Genomic DNA, 19004 nt, shown 5'->3' with positions numbered 1-19004 from the left:
TATGACATTTCTTAGGCCACCACTAACAGATTTTCCCAAGAACTGCCCAGGAGTATACTTTAATGAATCATATGAACAACCTAATTACTTCAGGGTCACAAGCAGAGGGTATTTCCTTCAAAGAAGGAAAAAACTACTTTGTTGGAGTCCTGTGGCCTGATACCTGTCCATGTTTCTTTGTTTTTGCAAGTGGGAAATTGAGTTCTTTGCTGGGTCTGAGTGGCCTTTTTTTGATGAGGAAGACTGGCCCTGAGCAAACATCTATTCCCAATCTTCCTCTTTTTGCTTGAGGAAGATTGTTGCTGGGCTAACATCTGTGCCAATCTTCCTCTGTTTTGTATGTGGGACACTGCCACAGCATGGCTTGATGAGCAGTGTGTAGGTCCATGCCCAGGATCCAGGCCTGCAAACCCTGCCGCTGAAGTGGAATGCATGAACTTAACCACTATGCCACCAGACCAGCCTCATGAGTCATATATTCTTAACTTACTTTTCTCCTATAGTTTCTTACTTGGTTTCCTATTACAATCACCTGAGCCGTTTGGAAAAATCCCGATGTCCGGGCTGCACCCCAAAATAGAGTTTCTAGGGGTGGAACCCAAGCGTGAGTAATTTTCATAGCTTTTCAGGTGATTTCAATGCACAATCAAGACTGAGACTCACTGTCACAGTACAAGCTCAATGGTTCTCACCCCGGCTGAACATTAGAATCACCTGTGACACTTTAAAAACGATACAGACGCCCGCATTCTACCCCCAAGAGTCTGATTCATTTGGTGGACTTTCTCTTCGTTTCTTTTCTTTTTTAAACTCCTGGTGATTCTAAAATGCAGTTGAGACTGAGAACAACTACTAGGAATGGATAGCAGTTGACAGCCCTCTATAAAAATATAGTCAGGTTTCCACCTGTGGATTGCCATCGGTTGACATACCTATCTGCTGTCCATAGCTACAGAGACTTTCCTGCGAAATATCTAATGAGAGCACTGGGCTAGACATTTTACGAACAAATCTCGTGGTTAAGGAGGAACTGTTTCTTTTTCATTTAGGTTCGCACAGCTTGCTCCTGTGCTCTTGGCTACTTAACTTACAATGCAAATGCTTTCCGCATCCTATTAAAGGAATGCAGGAATAAGCCTAATCAGTTCCTTCGTATAACAAATAATATCAGCAGAGATGCAAGTATTAACCCAGCATTTTTAAAGGAATTTCAAATGCAACAAAGAGTGGGACTTCCTTCCTTAAGGTATTGTGCTTATATTTGAAGTTGCAGTAGTGAAATTATTGATAGAGGAGCTTTTAAGGAAGTTTAAGGAACGTCATTGAAATGATATGAATATATGCCTTCTATACCAAAGGATAAACTTCATTCTAAATGTTCATTGCCAAAGCCTGTTTTAATTCCAACTTAGCAACAGAATTGTGAGTGCAGACAAGAATACAACCAGATCTTGGGGATCCTGTCCGGCCGGGATTATTCACATTTCAGGAAAGTTTTTGGGAAACTGGTTGCCTCCAAGTCTGACCCAGGGAGCCATTTTGGGGTAGACTGGGGTACATTTGAGAGTTCTGCGCTAACCAGGAACACCATAACTCTGGCATCAAATAGGACTTTCGGACTTGATCCAAAGCTAGGCCACACTCCCAGGGGGGGAGACGGCTAAATCAGACCCGGTGGCTGGAGTAATGGGAAACGTTGCCAGGCATTTATTCAGTGTTGTAGTTTCATCATGAACTTAAATTTCTGAAAAAAGAGAGAAGATGAGAATCTCATTACAATGGGCATACTTTCTCTTCTTCCATAGATGTAGCTGAATTACAAGTCTTTGCAGTAAATAGTGCTATTAATATATAGGAAACAGAGCTACTCAAGATAAATTATTAACTCTACGACAAGAGAACAGGATACAACAGCATATCATAGTTCTATAAATCAATTTTAAGTACAGAGAAAACTGAGTACATCTTCAGAGTCACTTTAATTTTAATTCTTTGAAAAACTGAAAACCCCAAACTGATTACCTAATTTTATATAATAAGCCTGGGAAATCTACATTATAATTGCTGTAATTGACAATGTTAAAAAATAATATTTACTGGTTCAAAAAATTAATTTAGGATAAATAATGGAAGTATTATTTTACACAGTCACTCCCACAGCTAGTCCATGTGGCAAATTTTGGGGAATTAGAAAAAGGTGCCCCTTCCTCAAGACTCTTTACTGACATGTACTGGAAAATGGTTGTAGTAACTATACAAATCTACGATGACTATGAGGTGAATGACTCCCCTGGAGTTGTGAACACCCAACTTTCAGGATTATAAGCAGTGACCAGTGGTTAGTAAACTTGTAAGAATGGGTACCAGGTGAAGTGGAACTGGTAAGCAAATAACAATCACTCCCATAATTAAGAGTGCTATGCACTTTCCTTAGAGCATTATACGGACTATTCCTTTTAATTTTCATAATAATCCTATGAAGGAGTTTGGTTTAAATGAAACTACAGGAAAGATTATTACGATAAGTTTGGAAATTTTGGGATAGATAACCATATCCTTCCACAAAATATTTCTTGATATCACTACTGGAAACAGAAAGTAGATTGACTGTGGCTGGGATCATAATAGCATTTTTGGGGGGAGTGTATACCACTTCTCTATCCCCATGGCCCCATCCAGCCCCAAGAAGGGCAGATTAGAAGGGTCCGTGGATGTGTAAGTTTTGAAGTATGCAGACAGACATAATTTTATGGGTGTTAACTGATCCTGCATAAAATAAAAGTAATCTGAGCCTAACACTAGGCTAGTTTACCCTATATCCATGATACTCCATAGCCATGAAGTTGGCATATGAACAGATTGAAGCCGGAGCCTCATTAAAGTTGTCAGCAGCAAATGTTCCTCTTTAAGTTAACCAGGAATACATTTGTGATAACCACCTTTAATATATTAACTTCAATCAAGACTTATATTTTATTACCAGGGAAATTTTGTAATAATTTATTTATATATTACATGTATAGGATGTTGATTAAAATAATACTTCTTTTGAAGACACACATACATACACACACACAATATTCACTTAGGTACATCTTGCTATTCTTTGCCTTGAAATAGTTCATTAGTATTCCATTGCCTTGAAAATAAGGTTTTAAATTTTCTTGTTCTTTTTTTTTGGTGAGGAAGATTGGCCCTGAGCTAACATCTGTTGCCAATCTTCCTCTTTTTGCTTGAGGAAGGTTGTGGCTGAACTAACATCTGACCCAATCTTCCTCCACTTTGTATGTGGGATGCCACCACAGCATGGCTTGAAGAGCTGTGTGTAGGACCGAACCTGGGATCCCAACCAGTGAAACCCAGGCTGCCAAAATGAAGTGCATGAACTCCACTCAACCACTGCGCCACTGGGCGGGACCACTCTCGTATTCTTAATACATAAAATGACTTGATCTTTATTCTCCAACCTTATCACCCATCATGCCTCCAGATGCCTTTAATTCCAACACCAGACTACTTAGTGCCCTCTGAACATGCTATGCTGTTTTACAGTACTGTAACTTTTCATATCCTATTCCCTCTGTATGGAATACCCTCCCCCCACATCCATTTGAAGAACTATTTTCTTCAAAACCCAGCTGAAGTGTCTCTTCTTCCCTGAAGCTTTCCCTGATCACTTCAAGCAGATTTAATGTTCCAAATGTTCTGAGTGATTAAGTGAGTAAATGAGTGACTATAAAATACATACAAGTAACATGCACAGTTAGTACAGGTAACATGTATAAATTAGCCTTAGGCATTGAACATGGTACCTGGGTGTACTAAGTCTCATATATTTCTAGTTTTTGTAATAAAAATGTTTTCCTTTCAGTCTGGAGAAAAATGGAGGGCCATGCATAATTCCTGTCTTTAAAAAAGGTAATTGATTTTTCTTTATCCGTGAGCTCTGAGATACCTTCTAGCCCTGAAACTTTATAATTCTGTGTTCCATTTCTAAAAATCCAAAATGTCCAGGATACCAAAAAAGAAAAGTTTAACTGTGAACTTTTGCTATTGTAATTCTGTATACCTAAAATATCTTCTCATTTACAAGCCCATGTTAATCAGTTCTTTTAAGGTCTTCCGTACTAACATCACTTGACAGAAATCCCTTCTTTGTTTTTTCTCACAAGCCATGCATAGAAATAAGTCATTATTGAAACATGTAAGTATGACTTAAATTCTGATCTTGCTATTCTTCTGTTTCATGTATAACTCGTCTACCCCGTAAGTTCTCAGGGCAGAGACCATGTTTTCTTCCATGGATGCTCTGTACAGTTTGCACACAGTAGACAGACGATGGCTGAGTCGCCTAGGCCTGCAAGATCAGAGTCAGATCTTACATGTTACTCATCAATTCCTATTAGACATGCAATAGAGGAGATCAATTACTTACTGTTTCACATATATGCTTAGTGCTTGCTCATGTGCGCTTAGTGTAGGACCAAGATCAGTCTTACTTGGTATACTGTCCTATAGACAAAAGCAAGGATAGAACCATTCAGGCACAAAAGGAAAGGTAGAGAATAGGGAGAGACATAAAGGGAGAGTAAAGAACTTCAGTTATTCAGGGAGTATATGGGGGAGGCTAGATTTCTGAATACATGGGTAGAAGAACGTCTGGGGTTTTTTTGGTATAGCTTCTTTAGTATCAGAGTAACTTACACAAAAGAATAGTCAGTCCCAATCTTTCTTCACTTTAATGCTGGTTTCTAAACAACAATCTGTGTACCAGTAATGGTCTGATGAAGTTTTCACAGGTTTGTGGTAGCATAAGAAAAAACAAGGACAATGTAGCAAGTTTCTGATAAAGTTAATTTTATTCAATATAACGTCTGTCATTTTGAGATAATGCCTTTGACACTTTCCCATGGTGTTAAACTATCCCTTCTTTTACAAAATGTTTAAAACAGCTGGCATCTGTTCTTTTATTAGTGCCAACATGGCATAATAAAAAGCTGGCAACCATATATTGGCCCCGACAAGCTTTTGCTCTATGACATCTAAAAGTGTGGAAGCTACTGATCTGTTCTCTTAGTATGTTTTGGTGATGTGAAGAAAATAGAACTATACAGAACTGAAAGCAATGAGACTATACTTAGAGCTCTTAGGCTTAAGAGAGATTTAATTGTGGTTCTCTAATTTCTAGGAAAAGAACACCGAAGAAAATTAAAGCCTAAAATTCAACCAAGGGATTCTTTGACTTTAATACCTCCTGTAACTAACTTCATGGGGCTCCTCAAAACAGTAGAAAAGACGACTGTTTCTCATAATATTTTTTCCTTTTCATCTGCAATTTTATCGGATGTCATAAAAGTATCAAGACCAAGAATAGTGTTTTTGAGTCAACTTGGGAAACACGTACAGAAAGCTAATCCTGAGCCTGCAGAAGGCTAATAAAAGCATTTTAGAATGAAAGGATTCCTGAGCAATCTTTTTAAAATTTTTATTTTTAATTGTGATAAAATATTCATAGCATAACTGAATAATCTTTTTGAATGTAAGTTCTTGATATTGATACTTCACAGATTTTCCTTAACCTGACTACTGAAATTTAACATCAGGTCAGAATTGTGGTTTAAAAAAATAAATAGAATTTTCTGTAATAGAATGCCTGCACTAAAAACTATTAAAACATAGCAACTGACATGAGCAGCATAATTAGTATATTTATCAAGTGTTAGAAACATTTTTAAATTAGTATGCTGAGCTAAAGAGGCCTGATTTAAAGTAGGCCACATGTTAACACTCACTATAATACCTTGAGATATTTAATAATAAATACTACAAATGCATGAGGCTTCTAAAACCTGAAATGTATACTTTTAAAACATTGTATTTCAAAAAAATGTAAGGGCCAGCCCCTTGGCTGGGTGGTTAAGTCCACATGCTCCACTTCAGTGGCCCAGGGTTTCTCTGGTTTGGATCCTAGGTGTGGACACAGCACCGCTCATCAAGCCATACTGGGGCGGCGTCCCACACAGCAGAACTAGAATGACCTACAACCAGAATATACAACTATGTACTGGCAGGCTTTGGAGAGAAGAAGAAAAAAAAAAGATTGGCAACAGATGTTAGCTCAGGGCCAATCTTTAAAAAGAAAAAGTGAAATCATTGCTCATCAAGTACAAAAGTATGGTTAAAAAATGTGACCACCAGTGTTGACCATTCTCCAAACTTAGAGAGTATCTTTGGTTTGTAGCCAGAAAGGGTGATACTCTTTGTAGCTTAGAATCACAGGATGTCGTTGCCCAAGAGTAGTGTTTCCAGTAGGTCCAAGTTTTGATGTATGTCTGCTTCTTCTATTTTACAGCAGCAGATAGATTTGATACAAAAGCAAGCTGGGCTTCACTGTGTCCTTTAAAGCCCCTCCTTTTCTCTGTCCACTTTGCTCAACTGTCTCCATACAGTCTACCTGGGATGCATTGAACATATATATTAATTAGCACTTATTTTCCCCAACATGCTTTAACACAACAATAATGACAGTGATGATAGTAGCTACATGTTCTTAGGGCTTTCTATGCGCCAGAGTCCAAAGCCTGTGCTCTTAACCACTGTGCAATAAGAGACCTCTTTGATCTTCCAATTCAATTCTAAATTAGCTTAATTGCTTTGTGTCACAGCCTTCTGGTTGATGGACTAAAATATACGAATTGCAGGGGGAAATGGCATATTTTATACTAGAAAGGGATAAATAATTCAAATGATAAGAAACTGTCATTTTTCCAGCACCATTACGGATAAGAATTCATATCAATGAAAATAACCTCTGTAGACACAAAAAAAGGCCTTTACACAGCAAAGTTTGAAATGGCTAAAGACTATTTTATGAGTATTTTCAGGGTTGAGGATCAGGGTTTCTTTGTATTCAATAACATAGACATTTCCTGAGTATCTTGGCTTAGCTAGACCATCCTACCACGCATAAAACTTACAGTATTTCTCCTAAAGTATACACCTCTAGTAAAGATTTTTATTACCCTGCATTTTATTTTTATTTTTAAAAATTATATATAAGATGAGAAAGGCCTCAAGATACAGAGGGTTTCAGCAAATGGCCTGCCTTTTACATGTACCATAAGCTAACTTTGGCACATATGCTTGCGAATATAGAGTTCAATGTTCTTCCTTCATCTTCCTTCCCATCTTTCTCTCTCTCTTCTTTCCCTTCCTTCCTTCCTCATGGCTAAGTACTGAAAGGCCTAAGATATGGAATGCTTACAGAATTTGCTCATTTCCTTTATCTGTAGGTTCCCTTATTTATATCATGAACTCAATTTTGAAATGTGTGCTTGTAGCATCTGGAACAATTTTGATACTTTGAAATTTTAAGAACTTAGATTATAGATATCCTTATTTTATAATATTTGTGATAGTGAGAAGACATTTTGGTCAGTTTTCTTACATAGTTTATATGCACTCTGATTGTAATAGCCACAAGAAATAATTACACTTCTCTGTGAACTCAGATTCACATGATACAGAACATAAATCCAAATGTAAAACGTGAATTCACAGTTTCTTATAAATGATATTTACAAGCCAATTCTATTACACCTATACTTCAACATCAAAGAAAGCAAAGCTTTATAAATATTGGCTGTTTCTATATGTTCCCTCATATAAATTATATTTTCTATTTTCAGGATAAAATGGATGATCATAAAGCAATACTCTATGATCATAATTCTAAAAAAAAGAATTACTTATAGAATTTCCCAAAAGGGAGGTCACCTTAAGGTAGAATTAAAATAAGAAATCTTTTCAGTCTGTATTTTAATCCTTACCCCTAGTTTCTCAATAAAGCAAGTCACTAATCAAAAAGTTAACAACTTGGTCCAGTATGGATGACATAATATAAATCTCTACTGGTAAAATCTCTCAAAGGACATTAAATAGTCAATAGCATTGGCCTCATATTCAAAGGACAGTACATTCAGTTACTTTAGGCAGAAAAAAAGTGATAAACTGTCATGATATCTGCAGAACTAGGTTTCAAATTTGTAGGAAATTTGAAACAAAGGAAATTATTTTAAAAAATCCTTTTCATTTATTTTCATTGAGTAAATACAATTTCTAAAATAATGCACGTGAATATATGTGGTCAACTGAAAAGTGCAATACACACTTGAGGGATTATTTGCATGTCACATTTCTTAAAATCTTAGATAGATTTTTTCATGTTATTTATTTACTTATTTTGAGGAAGATTAGCCCTGAGCTAACATCTGCCACCAATCCTCCACTTTTTGCTGAGGAAGATTGGCCCTGAGCTAACATCTGTGCCTATCTTCCTCTATTTTCTATCTGGGACGCCTGCCACAGCATGGCTTGATAAGCAGTGCATAAGGTCCGTGCCTGGGATCTAAACTGGCAAACCCCAGGCCGCTGAAGCAGAGTGGGCAAACTTAACCACTATGCCACCGGGCTGCCTCCTTAGATTTTTTTTTTTAACCACTTTGAGGTATAAAATCTTAGCTAGATTTTAAGAAATGTATAGACATGCCATTTGCTTCAAGGAAGATACCTAATAACATATTTTTATAATTAATAACATACATTCTGTTAGAAAAAGTCACCTTTTGTCTTGATTTAGACTTCTCTGATTTGACATGACTTTGATCTGGCTATCTTTCTAAAATTGCTCTCTCATTAGAAAAGTGAGACTAATGTTTCAGCAGAAGCCAAAAAATAGCTCCTACTATCTTGAGATGGGAACGAGGACAAAGATCTAGGCCTGTAACATATGGGGCCAGGATGCAGCAGAATTACTGTATTCCTTCCAAGGTTTTTCCTTCTACTTGCCAATATCAGTACATTCTTATCCCCACAAGATGTTTTACTTTGATTTTTGATAATAAAAAAATCTGTACTCTCTTATAAGACTATAACATATTATCACAGTCTCTCAGAAAAGCAAGTTAAATATCAAACATGAGAAAAGGAGTATTAAAAGAAAGTTTTGTTAAACAATTAATATTATATATGTCTTCTACAATTTGATATACAAAAAATCAAAACTTATCATTGAAATACTACCTTTAGGGATTTTATGAAAAGCAAAAATCAAATCTTCATGTTTAGTCGTGGTACTTTGATGGCAGCTTCTCCAACTTCTTTTGATATATCTACTCCAAGAGGACATCTGCATCATAATCAGACAAATCACATTATTTCAAATATTTGCTTCCTGATCTGTCTCTAGTTCTGCGGACTATTTGCTTAGAATTCTGATAAACAGTATACGTATCTAATGTATAATTAATCATATGTGGTGATGGTTCTTGAATACCTACAAATACAGTGGGACCTCAAACCAGAATAATGAGTGAAGGAAGACCAGTTCCATTAATGAGAAATCTAAATTTGGAGATTTTTTTTTAACCACCTTGAGGTATAATTGACATGTAAAAAGCTATACATATTTAAAATACAGAACTTGATGAGTTTGGGGATTGAGATGTTTTTGAAAGAAATAGTTCTATTGCTCTCAAATACTGTAAATAAATTAAAAAATAATGAAAAATGTCTTATAATTCTCTACAAAGCTAAAAGGATAAAAGCAGTTTACCATACAGCTAAAGTCAAACCTGCATCCATTCCTACTTTAGAAATTCCCCAGGTTGCTATTGATTCTTCTCTGAGGTTTCAAAAACTAGCTTGCTCCTTTTCTACCTTCCTTTGTCATTATTCGAAGGAGATGTCTTGGATCCTACCCTTTTTCTTTGTTCTTTCTCAGTAAATACTTTGGCCTCAGATTTCTGTTTTTTTACAATGTTGCCCAATATAAGAATTCAATTGGACGCTAACCTGAAACAGCCATCATTTTCAGCCTTAAGGCTGCCACAAGAAGGTACCACTGGATCAGACAATATATTTTACCTGAGGATAGGCCATTAACATAGGGGATTCCTTCTGCCACTACTAACTAAACTCTGTTCATTTATGATCAGTCTTAATAGTCTGTGGTTCATGTAGCTATAGCTATGGACTAAAATTGCTGAAAAGTTTTAAAACATCAGATGAAACAATGTTGAAAGTAGAATTATGTTAGATTATAAAACAATCATCCTTTACTATTTTTACAATTCCAGAATTAACTTAGATCAGAACTTGGTAACAAATTGAAAAACTGTGCTATTCCTTGGAACTTTGATTTGGGAGAGGAAATAAAGTTTGCAGAAAACAGCTTATCTTTTGGCCATTTCTCAGCTGCCTGTGGAGGAACATACTCACAATCCACTCTCACATCTGAATGCTCTTTGCACATTTTCCTTAAGTTTCCCTTCATACCAGCTGGTCCTGAAATGGTCCTGATACTGCAAAAGTCTAGGCCATGAATATAGTTTCCATTCTGGTCCCAAATGAGGGAATTCATCACCCTTACCCACTGCCTGTTTCCAAAGTATGATTTGTCAAAATTTTTATAATTTGATACTGTAGTAGAAATATTTCTTATAAGGTATCTATCTCCTAGGTTCATGAAAGAAACTAATGTAACCTTTCTTCAGTACCACCAGAATATCAATGAAAACTTCTTATATAAAAACAAAATCTAGGTTCTGACTTTTATAATGCAACTTGCATAAAGATTATGGTACCACGTACTTTGGTTCATAGCGGATGCCTTCTGTGTCATGTAAAATGCCCAAGCCAGCACGTAGTCTTTCAATACCATTCCTAAATAAGAATCATTAAAATAAAAAAATAGCACAAAATTTAAAGGAAGATTTAGCATGATGAAATGGCAACTAATATTTCCATTCTTATTAGTGATGCACATACATCCTGTGGCTTACCATGCAATCATAATGCCATTGTCAGTACACAGTTTGGGAGGAGGACACAACAAAGTGCATTGTGTTGCATTTGTTACAATTTCCAGAGCTTTTCGAATATATAAGTTACTTGCAACACCTCCAGATACAACCTGAAGGAATTGAGAAGACCAAAATTAGCAAATATCACATACCAATATGAACCAAGCTGTTAGCTAAACCTGGGGAAAATATCAGCATTATACAATCAGAAAATATCACATTTTGATGGATGGGTAATGAGCAAGTAATATATCTGTATAATAAAAATCTGGAGAAGAAAAAAAATCACCAACAATTTCAATATCAGTATACAATCACTACTATTATTTTTGAACATTTTCTTTTAATCTTTTTGCAATTTACAATCATCATACAATATTTCAGACCCTGCTGTTTTTAATTATAAGCATTTTTTATTTTACATAATTCTTAAAAAACTATTACGTTTGATATTCATGTAATATTCCCTTTTGTGAACCTCCCATTTAAATATTTTATCACTTTATAGTTATCAAAAGGATGAAGTTTAAGATACAGTTAAACAAGAAGTTTATCAAGGCTTTTAAGCACAGTTAAGGGGATTTCACCAAAGGAACATAATTTTGAAGGAAACTAGCCTATTTTTCTAAAAATAATGATAGTCATTACTGCATTTCATTTCTTATTATAAACTTTCTTTTAAAGTCAATGAGAAGATGCAGTCTTGGACTTTTTTGCCACACAGGCTGTACAGATGTCCGATTAAGTTGCCATACATTTACAAGAAATGGCTATTAGTCTTTATTCTGCATAATTTCATACTGTCAGGGCTGGCATATGGCAACTAAAGACACTTTCATCCTATGTACAGGGTCAATCAACTCTTAAAAGAAAAGTAACATACTGTAAAGTGTTACTACTATCCTAAGGTGAGATGACAAAACTTACCAGTACTGCATTACTTTGGCATAACAAGTCTCTCTGCTTGCAAAACAGAATGGCACGATGTGTTCTTTTTGCAATGTGGCATGCTGTTGTGTGCTGTACTGCAGCAGCAATGTCTGCAGCTGAAGACAGGATTTGCCCCTTCTCAATACCTGCAGAAATGAAAAAGTATTTTTAGGCACAAACCAGGATTACTTATTTGTCCAACTTTACTAATTAAAAATATACCTTCCTCTTTTTCCTTTTGCATTATTATCCTATCAATAACATGTTGAAGTCCAGAAAAAGAAAAATCACAATTTTTAGCACGTTGCATAGGAGGTTTGAAATCAAAATGCAATTTATTTCCTTGTTTGGCCAAATGTTCTATAGCCTTCCCACCACTCATGGTGGAGCACTCTGGATGTTTTATTAAAGAAAGTCTTCTTGCTACCTATCAAAAACAAAAATTTTTGTAATGAGTCATAAAATCGCAAATTTTGAAGCCAAGATGCAAAGGAAATGAATGTTACTAAAAAAAACAAAACAACCTAGGTGAATAAGATATGCTATACTTTTACAAATATGGACTATGGCTGGTGGTCAGTAAAGATAGACAATCTTGCTCCTTCTGATAACCTGGTCAATAGTGGCCAATCACAGCCTCCCTATCTACTTTTGCTTATCTATTGGGGATGGAAACTAGGTTTGAAGTTGACAATGATTGCTTAATGATGAACTTCAAAAGTAAGAACCTGTCCTATTTCTTCTAATCCTTTCAGCTATTGGCAGCAGGTTTTTTTTTTTTTTTTTTTTGTATATGGCAGTAGGCTCGGTAGGATTCTAAAACAAAAGAAAAAGAAATCTGCTTGTCAGTGGTATCAGCAATTGTGACATTTAATCATAGAATTTGGGCATCTTTAATGTCCTTATGTTACCTTTCTATATCCTCTTATTTCACATTTTTACAGTACTTTACACTTTACAAAGCACTTTCTTTTGATTAAAAATATAACTGCATCTGCAAACTATTTGAACCTTTATGTACTGATGTAAACCTCTTACCATCTTACTTGGAATGGGTAAGAAGGAATCTTTTTAAAGCTATGTACTACTATTTTTCTTTTTTTTCTTACTGCAAAAATTTTTTTCAGTCTAATATGATATTATTCAGAAATATTTAGATGAACGATAGTAGTACACATATTACTATTTAATTGAAACAGATACTTTAACAAAAAAGAATGGAGAAATTAATTCTTAAATAATTACCTTGTCAAGCATGTCACCTGGTGCTATGTCCAAAGACTTTCCAAGAAGCAGAAAATCTGAAACTCCTCTAACTAATGCCAATAGACAATGACCTCCAGAAATTAAAAGAACTAAAAAAGGAAATTCTACTTTATTTGTCAACCTAATAGTAAGTGCATGAGCCTCCATATGATGAATGGGAATGAAGGGCTTTTTTAACTGGTTTACCAGTTGTAAGCTAAATGATAAGCCCACTCCCAAGCTTAGAGCAAGTCCTGGTTTTGTGGTAGTTGCAACTGCTGAGAGTTCACTTGGAGAGACTTTACTGGCAGAGAGAGCTTCTTGCACTATTCGTTGAATATTTTCTCTGTGAAGCTGTTGAGCTACCGGAGGAATAATCCCACCTGTTCTGAAAGAAATAAAAAAAAAACAGCTTTTTATAATTTTAAGATTGTAAAAATAGAGGAAGAAAAATTATACATTACGGCTGAAGGCATGTTTTCAAATTAATCATTATATAGCTAAAAATGTTAGTAAGTCAAGTATTTTCAAAAATGTATGCCTTATAATGCAGCACACTATAAGAACTCAATATGCAGAGAATAAGGGTAATGTCTCTAACTTTTAAAAATTGTGCATGACAAAGTCCTATGGATTTGTTTGCTGATGAATGAAATCACCAAAATAATCTTGAGAAGCATTCTAGGGAAGAAGTGTTAAACAAGGAAAGGAAGAGATAAAACTGGACTTTAGGAAAACTAATCTCTCTGCAGACAGGGAGATTTTTAAGAGGTTATTGCAAAAATATTTGTGTAAGGTGATTACATCTTAAACTGGGTGATCATGGGAATGGGAAGAAAGGGACAGAGAGCCTTGAAAACTATAACTAAGCGGATATAAGGAGAAGGGGGACCAAGACATCAAAGATGATTCAGATACTGAGCTGGAGTGACTGGAAGAAAAAAATACTAACAGAGAGAAACATGAAGACAGTTTTGTGAAGAAGATGAGTTTATTTTTAAACACGCTGCACTTGAGGTCATGGAAGGACAGCAGACTGCCTGCAATCCTGAAATAAAGTTTGGGAATCCAGGGCTCAGAGTTGGTAATTTTGATTTCTGGTCCGTGTAGGACAAGCAGTAGATCACTACTCCAAATATCAACAATTAGGAGGCAAAGTTGCAAATTTGCCACAGTGTGACTGATTTACAGAGAAGCAGAGCAATAAAATATAGGGTCTGCAAGATGCACCTCTAATCTAAAAAAAAAAATCTTCAAATATTTGATGTTGCAAGATCTGCTAGTTCTACACACAGAAATGAAAATCCTTGGTAGGAGCATTCAATGAGTATTTATTTAATAGTTAAAATATGTACTGTGTCAGGCAATGAGGGAGATATTAAAAGAAATAATCTTATTTCAACACATCCACCTTGTAATACCATTTTCCTTAATTCTTCAAAGCTATTTTCCTCTTATATTCTTCAGTTCTGCTAATGGCATCAATAGCTTCCTAATCACTTGCGTTTCAAGGTTCATCTTTATCTCCTTTCTTTCTTTCACTTTCCACATTTAATTATGTTTATCACCATTCCCACCAAGTTCAAAAAGCTCTCATTATCTCAATCTATTCAAAGCCTTCTAACTGTACTTCCCTAGATACATTCTCTGATCTGTGGAGTCCATTCTATATTGTGTTGCCAGAAAATAAAACACGGTGCTGACCCCATCACTCTCCAACTCAAAAGCCTGTACTTTCTTGGAATTTGGGAGATGTTAAATCCAAATCCTTTCCCTCCCACTTATTTCTTCCTTCTCCCACTTGCCTACCTCCCCCCTTCCTTTCTGTGCCTCTTCTATATACGTTATCTGCCAAGGATTATGCTAAGCACCGGAGACAAAAATGATGAATAAGATCATGGCTTTCTTCCCAAAGAATTAATGAGCATATATTCCTGTCTTACTTTGTATACAGTACAGAGACTAGGTGATTAGGGAACAAAGCTAATACAGAGACAGGGAGGGGCCGGCCCCATGGCCGAGTGGTTGGGTTTGAGCTCTCTGCTTCAGTGGCCCGGGATTTCGCCAGTTTGGATCCTGGGCGCAGACATGACATCATTCATCACGCCATGCTGAGGCGGCGTCCCACATAGCACAACCAGAGGCACTCACAACTAGAATATACAACTATGTACTGGGGGGCTTTGGGGAGAAGAAGAAAAATAGAAGAAGATTGGCAACAGTTGTTAGCTCAGGTGCCAATCTTTAAAAACAAACAAAAAAAAGAAGCAGGGAAACCATTTAGCCTCAAGCCTGGAGCCAAGAGTCCAGGCAAGAAACAATGAGGGCTTGAACTACATCAACGGACAGGGAGAGGAAAGTTTCAAGAAATATTTGGGAGGTAGATTTACTATGACTGGAGGACTGATTTGGATAGAGGGGTGAGGGGGATATCAAGATTACCCTTCAGGTTTCTGACTTGGAAGAAAGGAGTGCCCTCCCAAGCAGTTGTCTATTATTGCACTTTCCATGCTGTCTTACAATGACCTGTTTACCTGTCTTTCTTCATTTATTTATAGTAGTGATAGAAGTACTATTATTACCAATAATAGGTAGCTTTCACTGAGCCCTTGCAATTGGTCCATAACCAAACTAAATGCTTTAAAAGAATTCACATTTAATCTTCACAACAATATTATGAGCTAGTTGCCATTTTTATTTCCATTTCACAGATAAGGAAATTGAGGCACAGAAAATTGTGCAAGGTCTCAAAGCTAGTAAGTGGCTGAATCAGAATGTAAATCTATACTCTAAACCACATTATATACTAAGCTGCTCAGAGGCAAACATCATATATCTTAGTCATATTTGAATGTGCAGTGCCTCAAATGTTGCCTGGCAATTGTAGGTATTCAATAAACGCTAAGATGAGCTGCGTGGATGGCACCACACAGGCTATTCACCTGTGCATTCCTCTCAAGTGACCTTTGTGTCAGCTAAACTGAATGTCTGTCCAGGACTTTCTCACCTCTCTGCCTTTCTGATGATGCTCACTCAAGCTACAGTATCCTTTCCATCTCCATTCATTGAAGCTGAACTATCTTTCAAGGCCACTGAGCACCGGCAACGTGTCAGATGCTGTGCTGGGTGCTAGGCATAGTGTAGTGATATAGACACAGTCCCTGTCACCGTGGAACCTACAGTCTATTGGAGAAAGATTATATATAAGTAAACAAATGTATAAATTATGAAAAGGATTATGAAGAAAACATGCAGAGTATGGTGATATAGAATAAACAGGGTGGGAGTACCTAATTTAGATAAAGTGGTCAGGGTAGGCCTTTCTGTGAAGTTAGCATTTATATGTTCAAATGTCCACTACACTCAGAAATACTGAAAGGACTGTGGAACTGAGGCATGGTAATAATACTTATTGTTGGCACCACTTGTTGATGCTCACTTTACACTGCCTTGCACTGTTAACTTTCCTTGTAGGTCTATGTACCATGTCTCAGAGATTAGGTTAAGCTTCTTGAAGGCAAGGGCTTTCTAGTACTTCACTATGCCTTATTAATGCCTACCACAGTCCCTTCCACATGGTATGTAACACTTAGAGGCCTATTCCCCCTCTTCACATATATTATTTCTATTTCTAGTATTCTGTATTATTTTTGTTCTCCTCTCCACAATCGTATAAGGCAGGTATTATCATTCCCATTTTACAGATGTGAAAGTAGAATCAGAGAGGATAAGCAACTTGCCTAGTAAGAGCCAATACCAAGTGCCTAATCATGATTCAGATACAGGTCTGTGATCTCAAAATACCAACTTTTTCACTATTCAGATGTTGTAAATTGATGGCTTGAAGGCATAGTTGATCTGCACAGTATTTTAATATATTTTGAATTAGTACTAATTGTAAAAATCTGGAGATATTACAGTAACATTCTGGATTTCCATTTTCTTTTGAAAATTCTAATGATCAAATAACACAAGGCCTACATTCCTGCATCACAACAGCTGGCAGGAGCTGGGTAGTGACCTCTTCCAGATATTTTCCACTTTATATCCAGCCCACTTATTTATGTAACCTGCCCGGTGGTCCTCTGGAAACATCTGAGTTTATAAACCTTGCACCATTCTGTGCTTTAATTCAACAGTATATTATTATTTATGTAAGTGCCAACGTGAATAGGATCTTTTTTTCAGTGATTAACAGGCTAGAGGTTGAGTCATGCTTTGCTAGGACTTCAGTTGAGACCATGAAACATACAAGTTGACAAAAGACGAGAACTCATTATTAAGGGGAAATCACGGATAAATACTGGAGTCAGGAATGAGCTTAGCTTCTTTTTGGCAACAGGATTAGCTAAGGTTGGGACCTTATTATGGAGAGCTTATAAGCCAGGTTGAGTGGTTTAACGTTTTCTATAGCAGTTATTAGAAGCTTTTGCACAAAAGAAGAAATTGGCTCCTAAAATTTAACTTTTATATATGATAAATACAAAAGAATTATTTCATTTCACTTCTTTCAAAAAAGTGGAAACTACCAAGATAATGTCTACTTACTTTAAATGAACTTCAGTTTGGGAATGTATTGCTTCTCCCAAAACATTTCCAGTTTCATCCACCACAGCAGCTGCTGTATCATCACAACTGGTTTCAATTCCCAAAACTAGTTTATGAAAAAGTCGTTTTCCAGGATGAAAATGAAAACTTCTTAAAAATTCACAAATTTTCCTTTTTGATGGCGTAGAAAACACTCTTGCTGTCTTATTTAATATTAGCATACTTACGCTATAGATAATTCCTGGAAGAGAATTAAAGAAGCAAACTTACCATTATTTGGAACTGACATTAGCTACTAATCCATTCAGTTAAGCAAAATTCTGAAAACTTGGTTTATTTTTCAATATATAGTTTTATAAAATTGTAGGAAAGTTTTGTAAAAACAAAAATTTTTTTAAAGGCTGTAGCATCCTATTAATATAAATAACAGTATACATGAATATAATGCTCTTTAAGAGGGGAAACAAAGAAGTAAAATACAAAATTTTTTGGTATTACTATTACTTCCATGCTGTTCTTACCAAACTATTCATTATTCTTTATAAAAACAGTTCATATAACAGTACAATAGTTGCATAAATAGTCCTCCAGAAAATGCTATTTTTCGATAGCTAAAATTAAGACAAAATATGGCTTTAAAAAATCAGACGATAAAGGCAAAACAGAACAGATAATATATGCATTCCTATTTCCATTTGGTTGGAAAACAAGGGTTCACATGAAACACAGACACAAGATTCAGTCGTCTAGTTTAGTAACGTGTTCTCACAAAGCTCACCTTAAAAGAATCACATCTCGACTAAGACGACTGCAAACTAATACCTATTTTATCCATTAATGACCATTTCTTGAATTAAATCTCATTTTTGGCAGGTTTATCATAACGGGGATCTCCCCAAATCCTCCCCCTTCCCCCCAAATAGCAGTCTCTCAATAAAGCACCCTGGTATTTTCACACTGCCAAGTATCTGGTTTCATGCCCCCAAATCACCTGTTCTAGAACTTTCTGGATGTTTAAGTAGACGCTTTCCAGACCATGCTAATGGACAAAATGGAAAAAAGAGCGAGTACATATTGGAACTTTTATTGTTCCAGTGGGACAGAGAGCATCCAGGGATTAGAGACGAGTGGCTTATTCGCAGAGGACAGCTGCGGGGCGTGCAGCCGACACAGGCACACCCCGAGAAATTAGATTTGCAGTCACTCAATCTAGGCAAGGCAGCCTGTGCAAAGCACTTCTCTTTCGGGCTAAGAAGGCTCCCAGGACAATGCAGGGGACTTGGCCATCGCTGGTCTCTGTCTGCTCTAAGAAGGCAAAGGGCTCGGACTGGAACCGCTTTTCCAGGTGAGCGAAAACCTCAGTGGGGAGAGAGGTGAGCCATTTCACCCACCTTCCTCGTGAACAACAGTAGCTAGAGC

The 19004-nt window shown here is 36.4% G+C and overlaps 2 protein-coding genes across 2 annotated transcripts in view; one reads left to right on the top strand and one right to left on the bottom strand.

Annotated features, from left to right (window-relative positions):
- Positions 1–5976, top strand: part of LOC124233475 (ankyrin and armadillo repeat-containing protein-like) — a 66119-nt gene extending 60143 nt beyond the window's left edge. Inside the window, exons 21-23 of the mRNA XM_046650591.1 lie at positions 1050–1246; positions 3872–3918; positions 5189–5976. Of these exons, the coding sequence (XP_046506547.1) occupies positions 1050–1246; positions 3872–3918; positions 5189–5436 (492 nt within the window). The 3' untranslated portion in view covers positions 5437–5976. The remainder of the gene's footprint in view (positions 1–1049; positions 1247–3871; positions 3919–5188) is intronic.
- Positions 5977–6041: 65 nt separating this feature from the next.
- On the bottom strand, positions 6042–18936 carry LOC124233473 (probable tRNA N6-adenosine threonylcarbamoyltransferase, mitochondrial). The gene is made up of 9 exons (XM_046650589.1): positions 18577–18936; positions 17586–17826; positions 13038–13425; positions 12015–12219; positions 11790–11938; positions 10842–10972; positions 10651–10722; positions 9082–9187; positions 6042–6454 (listed from the first exon to the last, which is right to left on the bottom strand). The coding sequence occupies exons 1-8, from the start codon at positions 18656–18658 to the stop codon at positions 9109–9111; spliced, it is 1347 nt and encodes a 448-aa protein (XP_046506545.1). The 5' UTR covers positions 18659–18936; the 3' UTR covers positions 6042–6454; positions 9082–9108.
- Positions 18937–19004: the final 68 nt, after the last annotated feature.

This window comes from Equus quagga, unplaced genomic scaffold (assembly GCF_021613505.1).
Source record: "Equus quagga isolate Etosha38 unplaced genomic scaffold, UCLA_HA_Equagga_1.0 203_RagTag, whole genome shotgun sequence".
Taxonomy (NCBI): domain Eukaryota; kingdom Metazoa; phylum Chordata; class Mammalia; order Perissodactyla; family Equidae; genus Equus; species Equus quagga.
This window is presented reverse-complemented; position numbering and strand designations above follow the sequence as displayed.

Bases quoted from the DNA above. Each gene is read 5' to 3' on its own strand.
- LOC124233473 (XM_046650589.1), bottom strand. From the start codon at position 18,658: ATGTACTCGCTCTTTTTTCCATTTTGTCCATTAGCATGGTCTGGAAAG. The intron at 17,827-18,576 runs GTGATTTGGGGG...ATTCTCTTCCAG, and splicing joins TCCAGAAAGTTCTAGAACAG to GAATTATCTATAGCGTAAGT. The intron at 10,723-10,841 runs GTAAGCCACAGG...ATTCTTATTTAG, and splicing joins AATGGCATTATGATTGCATG to GAATGGTATTGAAAGACTAC.